At 44.9% G+C, this 18829-nt stretch overlaps 1 protein-coding gene across 1 annotated transcript in view; it reads right to left on the minus strand.

The window, feature by feature from the left end:
* LOC122133359 (collagen alpha-1(XI) chain-like) overlaps positions 1-18539 on the minus strand; it is a 28413-nt gene extending 9874 nt beyond the window's left edge. Inside the window, exons 1-5 of the mRNA XM_042709433.1 lie at positions 18517-18539; positions 17575-17733; positions 16181-16373; positions 13111-13245; positions 12565-12642 (exon numbers count right to left, since the gene is read on the minus strand). Coding sequence (XP_042565367.1) covers positions 12565-12642; positions 13111-13245; positions 16181-16373; positions 17575-17733; positions 18517-18539 — 588 coding nt within the window. The remainder of the gene's footprint in view (positions 1-12564; positions 12643-13110; positions 13246-16180; positions 16374-17574; positions 17734-18516) is intronic.
* Positions 18540-18829: the final 290 nt, after the last annotated feature.

Here is an 18829-nt window from a genome sequence, read left to right on the forward strand (position 1 = left end):
AATCAACCGAAAGGGAACCTCCCCACATGGGTAATAATCAGTAGTAGATGATGGTCTTGTAGTAATTTGTGAATGTGACAGAATGTGTTTATATGAGCGCACTGCGCGTGCCCAATGTGTTGCAGACATACAGTACTAACCAGCTGATTAACACAATGTAAAAGCCATTGATATAAGAGTGAGAGTCCCCGCCAAATAAGGGTCATTCAAGTTTTTTCCACTAGGTGGCCACCACGAAAACAAGTATCCTCTACAGACAACACCAAACCTGTGTGACCACTGCTGTAGTGCAGGTACTGTACTCAAATATTTTCAAACTGCCTCCAAGATTTTCAGCTGTCTCCTGTAATCCAAACATATTAAGGCTTTTAAAACCTGTACTTCTGAACAACATGTGTGCAAATCTTGTGTGTAGATCTTAGATCCAGTTGAGCTATCAACACTCTATCTAGTTTTCAAACAATGAAAAACATTCATTGGAATTGGAATATGACAAAAGTATACAGACATTTCCATATAAATTGAGATGAGGTTTAAAATGTCAAAATTAAAATGGCTAAGGTTCTGGGAGCACATGACAGCAGCATGTGCTAAACACCAGTCATCATGCTTAATATCTCCCTGCTGGATAAATACTCATGCTTGTCCATCTAAAATGTCTGACACATGCTGACATTGGTTTGGGTTTGCGTGAAAGGCAAACTAACATCCATCAGTATCAACAGGTGAAGGTCAATGGTGGCACAACTGTCTAATTGGGGGATGGCTAATGGCCCCCTGGAATGTGCTTCTGGGGAGGACAGTGAGGAATGTTGTGGGAGGGTTTAAATCGAGAGTGAAATGCCCTTAGAGTGCCCTGTCAGTGGAAACCCATCATGGATAGCAAATGGCTTCCAGTGCCAAGGGCCGAGATTCACCTCCGTGTTTTCACTCATACTCACTCTCTCTCTCTCACACACACACACACACACACACACACACACACACACACACACACAAAGACACACGGAAGACATACAGACAGAAAGATACACACACACACACACACACACACACACACACACACACACACACACACACACACACACACACACACACACACACACACACACACACACACACACACACAAAGACACACGGAAGACATACAGACAGAAAGATACACACACACACACACAAACACACACACATGCCCACACCTGATTGAGACTTATAAAGAATAATTGCAAGTCCATCTCCACACAGATCCTTTCAATACTTTCAAATACTAACACACACACACAGCGCAAGAAATAACCTCCACACTCACAACCACACATACACATAAATTGCACAGGCTTTGAAAGGCGGCGACCATAAGTCCGTAAATCTATCTTCGAGACACAGGTATGTATCAGGGCAATTTCAAACTGGCTGTGTCTTGCCAGTGGAGGAAAGCAAAACATGTTTTTGCACTTCTTTGTTGGACACGTGAGATGCAGTGCATTTTCACAGTGAAAGCCTACAATTAATATTTAAGAGCACAACAGCTTGAATAGCCAGGTACAGTACTGGCATGGACTTCATTCATCATGTCTTTTACATTTTAAAATATATTTTTATATTATTTCAAAATATATTTAATAATGAAAAGTTATGGTTTGTAGAAACATGCTCATTTGTACATTTATACATTACTATGTATGTAGGCGGTATATGCTGTATTAGCCTACTGGAACATACTCAAAGCAACACAGTGATAGATTTTTGCTTGATAGGGAAACGTGCAGGATGGCTGTGATTTTTCCTACACCACAAGCTGTTTTGAAGAATCATCAGTGGAGATAGCTGGCATGGTCACGCCAGAGAGGAACTGAAAAGGAGGAGCAAGCCAGTGCGGGCGGCCAGGACAAGATCCAACTCCGCCATTTACACACACACACACACACACACACACACACACACACACACACACACCCACACCCCCCCCCCCCCCCCCCCACACACACACACACACACACACACACACAGTGCCCAAACCCAACACTCCCATGCTCTGTGCTCAGTGGGGCTTGTCAGGACCTTGTTGCCACGGTTCTGTTTATTCCCTTCCATTCTCATGTAGACAGCAACAGACAAGACAGCAGACAGAATAACTGCTGCATGGATGTTCCCACAATTGCAGTCAGTTTTAATGGAGGCTTTCCGTTAGACAAAATGCTTTAAGAATGTACACTGCCAATGGACTGTCTCTAGTCATGCAGTCTTCCAGCAGTAACAGGCCATGGCGGTTTTGCTGGATATTTGTGTACGTGCATGAGGACATTGGTAAACTCAGGCCAAAGTGGACTATTTCACACAGCGAGTATGTGATGCCAGGACCTCGAATGAAACTCCATCTGTAATCTGAGGTGTGACGGCAGTGAAGGAACACACAGAGAAAACAGCCTGTGTGCCAGGGCAATCTGGTCATTTCACTAAGCTGTTGTAGAACTGGATGACAAAACTGTTTGATTAATCTTTGGCCAACAACATTCAGCCTGATCTTAGACCATAAAGTGGCATTTGAAACTTCTAAAACAACACAATACAGATCCCCAAGTGTTTATTGGACATATTTCTGGTAGATTTAAAGTACTGCTTAGAAGAAGATGTCGATGAACTAAGAGATCACAGAGGATGGTGAATTGATTAATGGATGCCTTCAACATATGCTTGAAGTCCTGCCCGATGCAAGTTTGCCTTGAGAAATCTCGAAGACTGAGGAACGAACCAACAAACTGACAAGATTCAACACATTTACAAAATGGCACTTGAAAATATAAATAGCACCTTAGGCCAGACGAAAAACTATTGACTGTCTCCTTAATAACAGAAACCAAAACCCCAGTAACCCTCTTTTGCTCTCGAAAGGAAAACCACAAATAGGTTCCACAGGGAAGCCGAGGTATTCATGCACACATACACACTCACACTGACAACACATTCATGCACACATGGATACACCACAAAGCACGCGCACACGCACACCGCCACCGCCAACAGTTGCCTCAGCATACTCAAATCAACTCATAATTGTTGTTTGCACAAAACCAATTTAAATGACACAATAAATGAAAACATCTTTCATATTTTTAAGCTTGTTTCATTTGTATTCCTGCTATGAAGCCTTGGCCTGTAAAATCTGAAGGAATAGTGATATACATAAAATAAAACCCATATTCGATGCAGCAGAAACAAATCTGCATTGTAAACCAAGATAATATATTTCAAAATGACAAAGTTCCATATGTTCTGATCTATTATGTTTCTATAGAGTACATACCAGCGCTGACTGAAAGATAATGCAGGCTTGAACATATCCTAACTCCAATATCCCATACTGCAGCACATATAGAAACTATAGAAACACATCAGATATCACATTTCCGACAGCAGTTTGGCGAACGCGCAAACATTACTTCTACCCTTTCACTCACTGTATCATGATGATAGACTCATGGAATCAGGTTTGAAATTGAATCTAAACTCATGCCTTTTGGTTACTGTAGTGCCGAAAGAGAACTCAATAACTCTACTGATGGAATGGGTCAAAGTAATATGTGTCCTGCAAGAATATGATACATTTTAAAGGGGGACAATACACCATTATTCCACACACACACACGCACACTGACACACACACACACACACACACACACACACTGGACTGGCACAGCATAAGTGGCTGGAATCCTAAAACATACACCAACAACAGCGATGAGAGTTTCGCAGTTGTATGCAGTTCTGTGTGAGATGTTACCATGGGATGTGATCTTACCTTCCTGAACTTCCTCCTCCCCGCTGTGCAACAACCCAGTAAGTCCAGTGATAGGAAGGCCAGGAGCCACACACAGCCGTAGCACCGCATGGCAACAGAGACACACACACACACATACACTGACTACGCTCGCTGTGCAGCGCACTGACTCAGGAGTCTCACACCAGGAGCCTTTCAGCAGCATACACACACGCAGTCATAGATACAAGAACACACATGCGCGCGCACACACACACACACACACACAAACATACACACGCTGTGATTCTTAGAAGAGACACCTGTTTGCTGGTGTGGCCTCAGGGATAGAGGGGTTGGGTCAGTGTCTGAGCCAACCCACAGAGGGAGGCAAACAGACCTGGATTCTACACATACAATGGGGTAGGAGTGTGTGTGTGTGTGTGTGTGTGTGTGTGTGTGTGTGTGTGTGTGTGTGTGTGTACGTGCACATGTGTGTGTATGTGTCTACCCATATATGTCCAATCAGAAAAAAGTGCTAGGTTCGTGAAATGGAATAAAAAAAGCTGCAGAAGTCAATCAAATGGATGTCCTCTGCTTGTGCATGTACACAGTGTTTGAACATAATTATTTAGCGTGCCAAAATGTCTGTCTTTGCTGATCTAACGCATATCACATGTGTCAGGAGTTATGGCTGTAGTTAAACTTCCTCTATAGGCAAAATGGCTCTAAGTGATTTACAGTAATGTCTGCAGTTGTGGCTTTAACTGCACTGGTAGCTGGCATAAAGACTTAATCTCTCTTTCAGGAAATGAAGAGTCTATAAGTCTATATTTAATTCATTTAATGACTCTCTGTGTGAGCGAGCACTGGAATAAAGCATTCAGATGAAAATTCCCCTTTTCCGGTGCAAAAAAATAAAGCTCAAATGGCAGTTTCATTAAAACACAGAAGCGCAAATCCATGTGACTCTTTTATCTACCACTAATAGGAAACACACTGTGTGTGGTGCTCACAAGCACACAACATGCTCAAATAGTGAACGAGAAGGCTTTCTCCAGATCCATTTAATTGCACATGAAGGCTTGAACATGAAGCGGACAGAATCAAAGAGCATCATGGGAGATCAACAGTTGGGGCCATCCTCGCCACAGGAAGCATTACCTCATGTCTGCAGCAGTGACACAAAACCGACGGCAACAGGGATGGGTGGCGGGTGGGGGTGGGTGGGCTTTCGAGGCAAGTGGGCCGATTCTAAGTGCTTCATCAAATCTGAGGCACAAATTCCCAGGGACGTGGGGGTCCTTTCTGAAACAGCCCTCGACAGCAGTTGATGCTCTGTGAAGAGGCTGATTGCTTCCAGAACTCCAGAGCAGGACCACGAGAAATGAGGGGAACCTTAAGCTCGATAAATCTACCAAGTGGCAGGCCCATCTTCCAAGACAGTGCCAAATGGTAGGGGGTTTGGTGAAAAGAAGGGGTAGAATGAACAGAGAGAGAGAGAGAGAGAGAGTTTTTGCTTTCCTTTAGCTGTAGTCTCTTTTGCGCATAATAATATATACCTCATTGTATACCCATGTAAACCTGCATGCACCTCACTTCTCTTCTTCTCAAAGATCTCACTGTTTTTTAACCCTTTATCTCCCTCCTCCCTCCTCTCTTTCTTTTTCTATTGTATCGTATGTGTGATTTATGTTGCGATCTGAGACCTCTGCTCTAAATTACAGTCTCTGACAGTATAATTATCAAGTGCCTTGAGGCCAGGGGCACTGAAAACAGCAGGCTCCAGTGGTAATGAACCAGACACAGGAGGGCTGGGAGGTGCCGATCCCATGATATGAGCGAGGCACTACATAGATCCACTATTATGAGGCTTCTGATAAGGGAGGACCAGAAGTCCCTTACCAGGATGATAGCTCCTGTTTTAGTCTCATGTTTTAGGAACCCCCACAACTAGACAGGAGGGGATGATAAGACGATGATGAGCCACGGTTTTACATGGTTGGACTGACTTTGAGATTAGCTTTATCTTCAGCTAGCTTGAAGAGGCTAACTCCATCTACTTGTCTTGCCTTGACTTTTTGCCTGCTAAAGTAATAAGGTACCTCTTATTGTTCGTTACAAAGCATAGTAATGGAATTGAGAATACAATAACTGGCAGTAGACTAAAACCACAGTACTAAGCCACACAGCTAGGCAATACTAGTTTTCCTTTGCAGATTTTCTGAGGACATTTAAGACTTTTCTCTTCTCACACAGGCTTTGGAGGACTAAACCCTTTTTGAGGAAACAACGGGCCTCAGAAGTTGTCTCTAGGCTAAAGGGGTTCATCGGAAGGAAATCCCAAAGGAAAGTGTCTCATACTTTTTTTGTCTGAGGAGAGGGAGAGTGAAAACTACCACTTTCCTGCTTGATACAAAGGGCCTGGAGCCTGGGAGATGCATTGCCCCAACTTGATTTCACTGCTCTTTCTTATTTGCCTGTAATTTCGTTAAACCAACTTTGGTGCCACAGGGCATAGGGGCTGACTCACACCCAGGGAACCGAACCAAAGTGCTGGCTTCAGCAAAGTACAAAGTGGACTCACACAGCTCTGGCTGCTTGGTGAGGTAATAATTCCATCAAGGAGGGTAACGCGGAGGACTGAGCCAACCGCTCCTCCGACCAAGATCAATGTTTGAACTTGAAGGTGATAGCAGGCCCAGGCCCAAAAAAGACAGGAAGCTCAACGTTTCACACAAACACCTCCACGCTTAACCTGACCTGAATGGGCGATAAGACTCTCCAGCACACAGGGCTTTATTGTAGGAACTGTGGGCTTTTTTGACGTTCCCTTCTTCAAACTAAACGCAGTTAACTCTTGACAGGTTCGGTATGATTTACAACTGGAAAAATATGTTTTTTTTTGTGTGCATAAAAACAAAAAGGTTCTTCAGTTTTTATTCCAGACAATCATCTCAGATACTTCATATTATTTGCCAAAACATGTATGTGCATGCTTTGACTGCCTGCCTGTTGTGTGTATGTTCGAACGTGGTCATGTGTGTCTGTGTGAGTTATATGCGTGTAATATACAGCATGAGCATAGGTGTGGTGTGCACCAGGCCAGTCTCTCATCGCTGGGCTCCATGTGAGGGTGGGGGGAAAAGGACTCTTATATCAGAGTGCTGATGACATTTGCCAAGATGATTTACGGAGCTCCTTTCAGTGCAAACCCAGGGTGCAGACACACACTCAAACACTCACACACACACACACACACTCAGACACACACTCAAACACTCCCCTTAGAAACCGAGAGGGAGGGGGCAGTGCTTCACTGCTTATGTTCAGGGCCTGGCTGAACTCAATCTGGGAGGCATAATATAACCATGAACGCCTGACAATGGTTTCATGTTATGAATGTACGTGTCTTCTATGCAGACCCAGGACATTAGCTATGGGGTGAATCAGTCCGTGCAAGCATTCATAGCATTCATCCAAACAGATTTACTGAAGTTGTACACAGACTGCAGGGTAGCTTTTAATAGCCAGTAATATTTTTTTGCTTTTTACTTTACAAACAGTTTTCTCCTCTAAGCATAAAGACAATAAAGACAATACATCCCGAGAGGTTAAAAGCAGAACAGGAAAAACAGACCTGAGTGAGACTGACACAGATTTTCCATTTCCTTGCCTATTTTAACACTTTGGGCAAAGATTCTGATCATTACTGAAGGCATAGCTGGAACATTGCACATAATGCATCTTGGCAAACATGGGGTCTACATAGCAACCACCAAAAGTGCATTACTGGTACTTCTTGTACTGAACAGTACTTCCATTAGTGTGTCCATTAAACTCAATTTAAATGAAGGGACAATAGTTGTGGTATACTGTAATTCATAGGCAGGTCTGTTGTGTTCCTAGAGGTTAGTAAGTGAATATGAGTGAGAACTATACTATAGCCTTTTTGACCTTGCTTAAGGTGTTGGGGTGAAGACAGGCCACTACAGGGGTCAAGAAAAGGGCACCCAGGGGTCACAGAGAGGGTCCAGCTGTGGTGCCCTGAGCCAGATCTCAGGTCTGAAGAAAGGTACGGAAATGTCCAGGCTCATCACATGCACAGTCAGTCACAGTCACACAGACAAAAACAAGCAAACAAACACACACACACACACACACACACACACACACACACGCAGAACAGATAGACAGATAGAGAGAGAGACAGAGAGAAAAAGAGAGAGAGAGAGAGAGAGAAAGAGAGAGAGAGAGGAAACAGAGAGATGCACCCCCTGTTGAACACCCTTCACCTCCTGATTGCACCAAGTAGGTGCCACTGGGTAGAAGTACAATAGGAGCACTGATGAGTGCAGTCAGGTGTAGCAGAGCAAACACAGGAGGCAAACAGGCCTGGTTCCCCCTCGCTAGAACCCTGACTTAGTGAAAACTCAATTTGACAGCATCTTTACATTTACATTTACATTTAGTCATTTAGCAGACGCTTTTGTCCAAAGCGACGTACAAGGGAGAGAACAGTCAAGCTAAGAGCAATAAAAAAGCATGGTGTAACAATAAATACTACTTTACATGAGAATTAGAAAAACAACAACCTAGAAAAGAGGAAAAGAAGTGCAGGAATGTAACTGCTGAAGTGCAAGTTAAGCGCTAGTCAGGTGCCAGTTAGGAGGGGAGGTGCTCTCTGAAGAGTTGGGTCTTCAAAAGCTTCTTGAAGGTAGAGAGGGACGCCCCTGCTCTGGTAGTACTAGGCAGTTCGTTCCACCAACGTGGAACTACAAATGAAAATAGTCTGGATTGCCGTGCTTGCACGGACGGCAGTGCCAAACGACGCTCACTAGACGAGCGCAGCGTCCTGGGTGTAACATTTGCCCTTACAAGAGCATTTAGGTAGGTGGGAGCAGAACCACTAAGCACTCTGTAGGCAAGCATAAGTGACTTGAACTTAATGCGAGCAGCTACTGGCAGCCAGTGGAGCTCGATGAGTAGCGGGGTGACGTGTGCCCTTTTCGGTTGGTTGAACACCAGACGCGCCGCCGCGTTCTGGATCATCTGTAGTGGTTTCACCACGCAAGCCGGCAGGCCCGTTAGGAGGGCGTTGCAGTAGTCAAGGCGGGAGCTCACCAAGGTTTGCACCAGCAGCTGGGTGGCATACTGGGTTAGGTACGGCCTGATTTTGCGGATGTTGTATAGCGCAAAGCGGCACGACCTGGAGACAGAGGCGATGTGGGCCGTGAAGGTCAGTTGGTCATCAATAATGACCCCGAGGTTTCTTGCTGTTTTGGATGGAGCAAGAGATAAAGAGTCAGTATTGATCTTGATGTTGTGGTGGATGACCTGTTTGGCTGGGAAGACCATCAGTTCCGTTTTGGCCAGGTTCAGCTGAAGGTGGTGATTTTTCATCCATGTGGATATATCAGCGAGACAGTCCGAAATCCGCGCCGAGACCGTGGTGTCCTCAGGAGGGAAAGACAGAAACAGTTGAGTATCATCGGCATAACAGTGGTAGGAAAAACCATGCGAGCGGATGATAGGGCCCAACGAGGTGGTGTAAATGGCAAAGAGAAGTGGTCCCATCACCGAGCCTTGGGGCACCCCAGTGGTGAGGCGGTGAGGTACAGACAGCTGACCTTGCCATGACACGTTGAACGAGCGCCCAGTGAGGTAGGATTCAAACCAGGAGTGCGCATTGCCAGAAATGCCCATACTTGACAGTATGGACAGAAGGATGCGGTGGTTGACTGTATCAAACGCAGCTGATAAGTCAAGCAGGACGAGAGCCGAGGATTGAGCTGCTGCTCTAGCTGTTTTGGCATCTGCATTACACGGAACCAAACAACCCAATACCTCTGCCTTAACATCTAGCTTTTGATGGCTTGAAAAAAGATTCTGGATGTAGCCTATGGCAACACCATCCCTCCATGGGCATGTAGCCTATGGCAACACCATCCCTCCATGGGCATGTAGCCTATGGCAACAACATCCCTCCATGGGCATGTGTCAGGGCTCAGGTCTGAGATCTGCATCTAGCCCAGCTGTGTGCTCTGGCCACCCTTCACCCTGACTTTTGCACACAGCCTCAAGGTCCTAGAGTGCTTGACATGACCTGCTGGATGGCTTTGAACCCACGGTGACTAGTTTGTTATGCACAGGCAGGTTGAGTCATACCAAAGCCAAACACTTTACCAACAATACGTGGAAATAGATTTAGGAGTTTGAGTTGATTGATTATTTGTTTGAGTCAGATATTTTTTGGTGATCTATCGTTCTGCTGAACTCAACTGATCACCACAATTGGTCAGCTCCAAATGGATGTTTTCCCAAAGGGGGACATCCTTCACAAGAAAGCATTGTAATAATTGCTGTTTATAAATGGCACTGTGGAGTGGAGGGGGAAGAACATGCAGATTTATGTCCTTCATACCATGTTCATACAAGACTCCAAGGTCCACAAAGGGACAGATGTTAGTCATTAGTAAGTATGAAAAATCTAAACGCACTACTGTATGCACACAACAGCATTACAAACATGCAGTTTGACAAGTTTATGACATTTTCGACCTCAGGTATTGACAGGATCAGCCAAATATCTTAATGGAAGTTAAAAGGGAATCTATTAGGAAACTGTACTTACTTCAAGGGGCCTTGCATCAGATGTCCAAGCCAGCTGCTTGGCTTGGCTTGGCTTAATGACCACGCAGTTAAACCATTCGAACTTTAGTTTGAAGTAGACTGCACTCTGGAACATTTACAGTTGACCTTTGCTCCCAAATTTGTTGAGTACACAAAGTGGGGTGCTGTTTTTTTTCACGTGGGGGGTACTTGACTGAGTTTGACTGGAGTATCCCTAACTCCTGCCAAACTCCTGCGCCTGCAGGCACTTTACTCTAGTAATGACAATTGTTCCCAAAAATGGATCAGGACCATCAAAGCTACCAAAGCATCAAAGCTAATCATCATCTCTGAGGATCAAGTTACACTTTAAGGGACAAGGAAACGTCGGAACAAAAGAAAAATCAAAAAATGGTTATTTTTAGATGTGCAGTGTCAGCCCCAAAAGGCCTAATGCCATGTAATGAGAAACAGGTGTGTGTTTGTGTATGTGTGTGTGTGTCTGTGTGTCATACAAATGTGTAGACATAGGCACAATGTTATGTGGGATAGGGGATAGACCAACACAGTAGAACATTTCCTGTCCAGAGGCAACACACACACTCCTTGGCTGTGGGCTTTGGCATCAGGAGTTTAGCTGAGCTGAACTGTCTGTGTGTCTGTATGTGTGTGTGTGTGTGTGTATGTGTGTGTGTGTGTGTGTGTGTGTGTGTGTGTCTGTAAGTGCTTGAGGCCAGTGGAAGTTAAGAGAAGCACAGACAGTGTGAATGGGAACCAGGGGATATGAACAGACCTGGGCCAAACAGCACCCCAACCCCCCCCCCCCCCCCCCCCCCCCCCCCCCACCCCCCACACACACACACACAAACACACCATCTGGGGCACGTATGGGCTCTGCTACTCCTCATAGATACACATTACCAGCTTTTGGCTGGGTAAGGAGAAAAGGGGAAAGGAGACAAAGAACACCCTCATGTTGGGGGGATGGTCTCTGTTTGGGTGTTTATGGTTTGCGTGTGTGTGTGTGTGCAAAGCTTTTATTCTCCTCTGTGGTTTACTTTCCCTTTCTGCTGTTGGGTAAAACAGAGCTAAAACATCAAAGTAAGAGGTGGAGTTGCATAAATTGCACATTAATAGCGGGTCAAAATGCTAAACTACATCTGTTTTATACCCTCAACCCAACTTCTTTCAATAGGTTCATCTTCCTTGAGTGCTCTCCTTATGTGCTCTCAGGTCAAGAAATTACTGGACACAAAATGAAAAACCCCAAACAACAGAAATAAGTCATGATAAATATGCCGACTTGGGAAACCCAACATCAATACTTGCACACATTCTTTGGCAAACATAGTTTAACCGGTCTAACAAGTAAGGATAATTTGCTGATATAGAGTAACACATTTAGCTTCATCCTGTTCCTGACTGTAGGTCCAGTCTTACACATATTATGTTTGCATTCAGTCATTTAGAAAAACCTGCTAGTCCAAAGTGACAACTTAGAGAAAGGTGAGCATGAAGATTTATGAGCATATCCACCCTGGGGGAATTAAACGTTTGACGCAAAGGCAGCCTGGAGCACCCCCAACCCTCTGGAAGTAACACTTCATGACCCTTGTTTCCTTAGGAGGGACCACGTCAAAGGCCAACCCGATTCCTGCTCCTTCGAGCGAACTCTTGATTAATCATCCAGCTAACACTGCTAGCATCAAAGTGTTAACTTAGTGTAAAACAACAAAAACACTTTGTATCACTCAGCCCGGCTCTAATACATGACACCATGAAGAATGAGGTGTTGAGAAGGAGGTTCCGCCAGCGCTATGGAGACCTGTTGTGAGAGAACTTCCTTACATTGAGATTTCCTGACCTGGGAATTATATTTCCTGGAAACAACATTTCTCTATTGATACACCTGGGATATGTTACCTTTGAGTAGCAAGCGTTTTTAAATCAAGCGACCTTGGTGAGCTACTGCTGTGTTTGGTGAAAGCAAGGAAGGTTCATGAAAGGTTCTACTCATCTACTGTCATAAAACTTCCTACAGACATGCCTCTGCAGAACAGAGGAAGAACAAAACTCAAATCAAATACAGTTTTATATTGATATATCTTTGCATATTTATATATCTTGTGATTATCTAGCATGTGAAGCAGGGATCTGCAATAGGTGGATACGGTGTTTACCGCCGGTCTACTCACAATGAGAGCACGGCTCTTGAAAGAGTCCTCGGAAGTCTCTAGAAGGTCCTCCAGGTCATTTGAGGACAACAAGAGGTCCTGAAAAGAGAGAGGTGTAGAAATGAGAACAGAAACCAGAAGCATGGACGTGCCATAACAGATAGTGAGCAAAACCTGTAATCAATCGCAGCAAAGCGTGCTGACAAACATGCTTCAGTGCAGCAGTGCCGCATCTGCCAGACTCGTTAGTGAGTAGCATGACGACAGGGTCTTAACTCACAGAGACTACGAGTCTGTTCGTGCCCTTTTTGTTCTGTCACGATGACTTTACTGCAAAAACCCCCTTTGCATGGTCCAAGTACAGGATTCAATCCTTGCGTGTTGTTGTGCAGAATACATTCATGTCCAAGATAAGCAATAAGCGCACACTGCATTCATTAAATCCTTTGCAGCTGAAAGATAGCAGACGCCGCTGACAGTAAACACAGATCCTCACTCACTGTGCATGCGTGAGAGGAAGGGGGAGAAGGTGTATGGGGTGTGAGGGTCTGGGACGACATGGGGTACCTCGTGGGGTTGTTTGGTCTTGGGTGAGCGGGGTGGTTTGGGGGCAGTTCCGTGGCAGCGGGCTGGGTAGAGGACACAGTGCTCCCGCGCCGCGTCGGCATCGCCCATCAGGAACATCAGCTGCTTGATGTCGCCCTGCGGGTAGAGAACATAGTCGAATGGGCACGTGTGGTCATGCCAGGACACATGATGACAGAAACAGGCCATGGGAAAAACTGAAGGAAAAATAAATCAAATAAAACACGAGACCTGTGAGCGAATTCTGTACTATAATATGCAATTATATATATATTTGTGGTTATTTGTGTGCGTGTGTGTGTGTGTGTGTGTGTATGGATGTCTGAGTGGGTCTGAATATTGCGTGCATGTAGTTACAGTTTTCAGAGCCTCACTTTATTGCCAGAGTCATTGAGAAAAAAATTATTAACAGATTATGTGTGTTTGCATATAAAAAGTCAAATATATGTGTTAATATGGATATACCAATATCAAGGGGACTCTAAGCATAGATGCAATTGCAGACCCAATGCAGACCTATGACATGAGCTAACCATGGATTCAAATGAGCAAATCCACGGGGAGTCGTAATTTCTTCTTTCTACTGATCCACCATACGCACATGCGCTAACTGCCATAGCTAATGAGGGCAGGAGTGTGTTATCGAAGAGTGTATGTGTGTGTGTGTGTGTGTGTGTGTGTGTGTGTGTGTGTGTTTCGGTGGAGCTCTGAGGTCACCCTGTGAGCGGCTGCCTAGACTTCACGCTGTATTGGCTCTCCCGTCGCGTGACCTTATTAAGCGCTGCTCTTGCGTGACGCCTGGATGCCCGGGCTCTCCCCGAGAACGCTGCGTCTGATTCTCATTCTCACCACGGACATCTGGGAGGGTGGCGGCTGCTCTTCCAACACACAGTAAACTGTGTCTGGCTATCAGCTTGCCTCTGATTTATCCCTTTTATCACAACTGAGTCATTTATCAGACACTTTAAGCCAAGTTTACTTACAGTATTGTGCTGGCATGCCTTTTACGATTACTAGAGCTTCATGGGAGCTGAGCCCATGACCCAAGCATTTCTTGACTGCCATGCTTTACCAGTTGAGTTATAGGAGCTGTCAGTGCCCACTTACAGTTACATGCCCTCACGAAGGACTACATACCTCCCTATGAGCCCTGAAATAGTATGGCGCATCAGCTGCTTTCAACAGAGGCTTTTCATCTACTGATATACATCTGGCAAATTTGGAGATGCGGGGCCCAGAATGACAATGAATGACATCGAGAGAGACATTGTGATTGGCCGGAGCGCTGACGGGCAAGCCCAGATCCGACTTAAGGGATGACTCTAAAACTCTAAAAGTAAAAGTGAGAAACAACAAAAGAATGGCTTATCACACTTACACAGATACACATGTATCCAACTCACCAAGTCAGATCTTAAGACATCAAATGTATAAGTTGGGTGCATGATAGCTATACCTGACCTAATGTGCAATACCTGGAATCAAACCTGTGACTTTGATGATGTAATCATTTTGGCTATCCTAGATGTTCAACGGGATCGTAATTAACCTCATCATCACTTCCTTCCTCTTCCCCTTTTAATCCCCCCATCATCCTTCTATATATCATATAGTTCGTGCTACCTTGGTGCTTTTATGCTAGGGAGAGTGAGGGGTGATGGCAAGCAGGCCGACCCACTGGTCCCCCCCCCCGGGGCAGGGATCATGTGCTCTCCATCACCCCCACCTCCTGGGAAAGCTCTGGATTCAATTAGCCATCCTCAGCGGCGTGTCAGCCGTGCCCCTGAGAAACTGCAGTGTCTGAGGTGCGCTCAACCTTTCAGAAGTGATTTAGAGGTGGTGAAAAATGTGCTCCACTGGCAGAGGCTTGTCAGCAGGTTCAGCACAGAACAAATTATAAATAATGAAATAAAAAGGTAGACAGATAGATAGTTAGATAGATAGGTAAATAAGTCAATTCAAACTGCATTTCGTAGTAGATATACTATTCAGGAGGAAGGTATGATTTGGAACTGTCTGGGTTGTTGCTTTATAGATTTTTTTGGAAGCATAAACAAGACTCATGAATCCCCTAAATAGTGACTGAATAGGTGCTTGTTCCTCTCAGAAGTTCCTCTCTGTTACATAACTCCCGTTAAATGTCAAAAACTCAAGCCTTGACCTTGCCAGAAAGTGCTTCAACATATGAAACCGTCTTCGGTGCTCTTTGCCCGTTATTAGGTCGGTTGCTAGTGGCCTGTTGCGCTGGGACACTCAGTCGCCCCGATGGAGAATCCATCTTTGGCTGGGGATGAATGCAAAGGCAGATGTTGACCCTGTAACCCTTTCTCTTCCCAACTCTCGCTCCCTCAGCCACCTCTCCTCAGCTGTGGTGGTGCTCCGGTCACAGACGGGTTAAAGGCTCATCCAGCTCAAACATGAGCCTGACACCAGAGGCAGGCAAGTCAGCAGGGACGGACCTGCCGATGTCTTCATGTGTCAGGTGTTGAGATGATAAATGCTGGGGCTCTGCTCAGTGTCCCCAAACAGCAGTAGGGGCTGGGGCAGGGGGGTTGTTTGGGGTCTGTGTATATTCAGTTTAGTTGTTCAAGTTGTGAAGCAAACCATTCTAAAGGCCTCTGCTGTCCCTCTGTTTTCCAACTGACAGACAGAAGTAGGGAGAGTTCTACAGAACAGACAGTGATCAAGTCAAATGTAAACTGTCAACTTGAAGAATGTAATTTTCTTTTAACTTATTGAAAGGTACTGAGACAGCATATCATTTTGTTTAATCTGCATATGCAGCTTCAGGAGATGAATCACCAGTTCCTAAGGGGCAAAGAAGCTGGCAAAGGAAATGTGGACATCTGTGGAGAACATTTGGACGCAAGTGGACTAAATGTTAAACGGGTTTATCAGGACATATTTGTCAATTTTAGCTGTTATTCCACTGGGATTGCAGAGGTAACTTTTCTAAAAAGTAATCAGTTCTGTCAGGTCAGCCACAGGTGATTCATGCCAATAGAGGTTGCCTTTCCGAGCTACAATCAAGGGTTAGGAGACTGACTCCTACCTCAAAAGGCGTCTCGAAGCCCTCGATGATGCCTCCCATTATCAGCAGGCCGTCGGTGCTGATGCCCAGCCCGCGGTAGGTCCAGTCCACGCTCTCCACCTTCATACAGTCCACGTACAGCGTCAGCCGACCCTTCGACACACTCATGGCAACGCGGTGCCACTGGCCATCAGACAGAAAAGACACTGGGAACCTGTGTGAGAGAGAGACAGAAGTAACAGGGGTTACTGTTGCAGCGCTTACTGCACCGTGGGACTGCTGGTTCGCTGAGCTAAGATGCCCTTGAGCTAAGGCCTTCAGAGATTCCATTACAAGTATTATTCTATTAAAATGTTCTCCTCCATAGATATCAGCAGTTAACTGAGTATTCTGGACATGCTCATTTTCAAATGCGTGTAGAGATAATTGCACACAAACAAGCGTCACCTTTGGCAACCACAGTATATATGTTTTCATTTAAATATAATAAGTGTAATGGTTGGACACCAACTGGAATCGCAGGACTTATCCTGGCCCGTATCCTTCGCAAGTTCCCACTGACGAATCCATAAAATAAACACAGGGACCACAAGGCAGGTGGTGCAGCACTGCACAGCAACTCCCAGCCTTGAGTGGATAATCAGGTAATAAGCAACAATTTCCAATCAGTCCCAACAGTCAGCCCCAGACGAAACGCCAATCAAGGCGGCTTTTATAAGCCCCCTCCTGGCAGTAATGCTAATCCTGGAAAGCTTCCTAGGCTCCTGGGGAAAGCCTCCTGAAGCTCAAGCCAGGCCAGGCCAGGCGTACAGCGGTGAAAACCTGCACCGGTTTATGGTGGAACCCTCCTCCTCCTCGGTTCATGCGTTTAATAGCCTTTTTTTATATGAGAGGAGAAAGGGATGAATCTGGTTTTATCATTACTCAGGTTGTTGCAAACCAAATGTTTTTGGGCGTGCTCGCAGAAGTACAGTATATTGTTTCAAATGGGCTAGCTCTGTTGGAAAAGGTCAGGGTTAAGGGGAGATGCTGGTGTGTTTCCATTGTTATTTCTGAAAGTGTTTATAAGCGTGAGGTAACCTTTGGGTTACCAAGGCGTTGCATGCGCTGCAAAATGCATCTATTAAATTAGATTTGTATAAGAAAGTGGCCAACAAACATCTAATGCTCTATGGCCACTGTGGAAAGACACACACATACATACACACACACACACACACGCACCCACAATCATTGGAGTATAATAATTTGCTCTTAAAGTCAGCTATGTGATACTGAAAGGTCTTTTTCAACACAATTAACGCAAATGATCACAGAACACAAACATCATGATACACGAACACCATAAACACCATGATGCCTTTAGTGATTACCCACGTGTGCACATCCAGACACACACGCGCAGTCCTACTCACTCATAGTGTCTTTGCTGGGTGCCGATGAAGGTGAAGGCATGCTGGCTAATGCGAATCTGCAGCAGGATGTGGTTGTCTGGATTGAGGAAGGACAGCAGGCTGCGGTCACCACGCTGGGAACTGCGCAGCTGCAGCAGCAAGCTGAACTCATCCAGGAACCTGCAGCACACACAAACAAACACACACACACACCACTCACACTCACATTTCTGTTTTCTTACATTACACTGCTAGACAGATGTGAGGGTAGGGCTGAACGATTAATTGCATTTGCGATTTAATCGCGATATGATAGAACGCGATTTTCTAACCGCAACGTTCGCGATTAAAAACGGGGTCTAAAAAAAATAAAAAATTACAAAAATTAAAAAAAATCTTAAAATGGTACATTTTGCACACAGTGTTTAAAAAGTGCATGCCTTGTGTTTATTCTTACAATGACTTTGTTTAAATTACTTAAATGCACAGTGGCAAAGCCACCGATTTGTTGTTCTTGATTCTGTAATGAGCCGTTAAATAAATATTTTAAATGTGGGAAATAATATTTTACACTAAATGTGTCTAATATTGTGTTGGTCATAATATAAATAATTCATAACGATTTGTTGGGAAAAAAATTGGGATAAAATGGAAAAAAATCGCATATTAAATCGCAATCGCAATATTTTGGGGAAAAAAATCGCAATTAGATTATTTTCCCAAATCGTTCAGCCCTATGTGAGGGGGTACTTGGACTTTCATGGATGTTTGTGGCATTAATTAGACACTCATGAACAGGTCATCTATAGGTCATGAACAGGTCATCTATAGGGGTTTCCATTGACCCTAACATGCTTCACTCATTTGAGGCCATCTTCAAACAAGAAGTTTACAATATGCCTGCATTGTATGTATATGCATATGGTGTGTGTGTGTGTGTGTGTGTGTGTGTGTGTCTCTTACCTGTTCCCAAACACCTGGTGCATGGGCAGTGTGAGTGTTGAGTACTGGCCAACATGTAGCACTGGGCAGCGTGGGCCCTCCACAGACACGGAGGCATTGCAGCTCTTAGCCACTGGCCACAGCTCCTCTAGAAGGTCCACCTCCTCTGTATTTGTATATGTGCACACACACACACACACACACACATGACAGTGACACACACACACACACACACAGACAAACACACACACACACACACACACAGAGACAAACACACACACACACACACACACACACACAAACACATGTATAGTCAGTGCAATTCCATCTTCAC

Source organism: Clupea harengus, chromosome 12 (genome assembly GCF_900700415.2).
Source record: "Clupea harengus chromosome 12, Ch_v2.0.2, whole genome shotgun sequence".
Classification (NCBI taxonomy): domain Eukaryota; kingdom Metazoa; phylum Chordata; class Actinopteri; order Clupeiformes; family Clupeidae; genus Clupea; species Clupea harengus.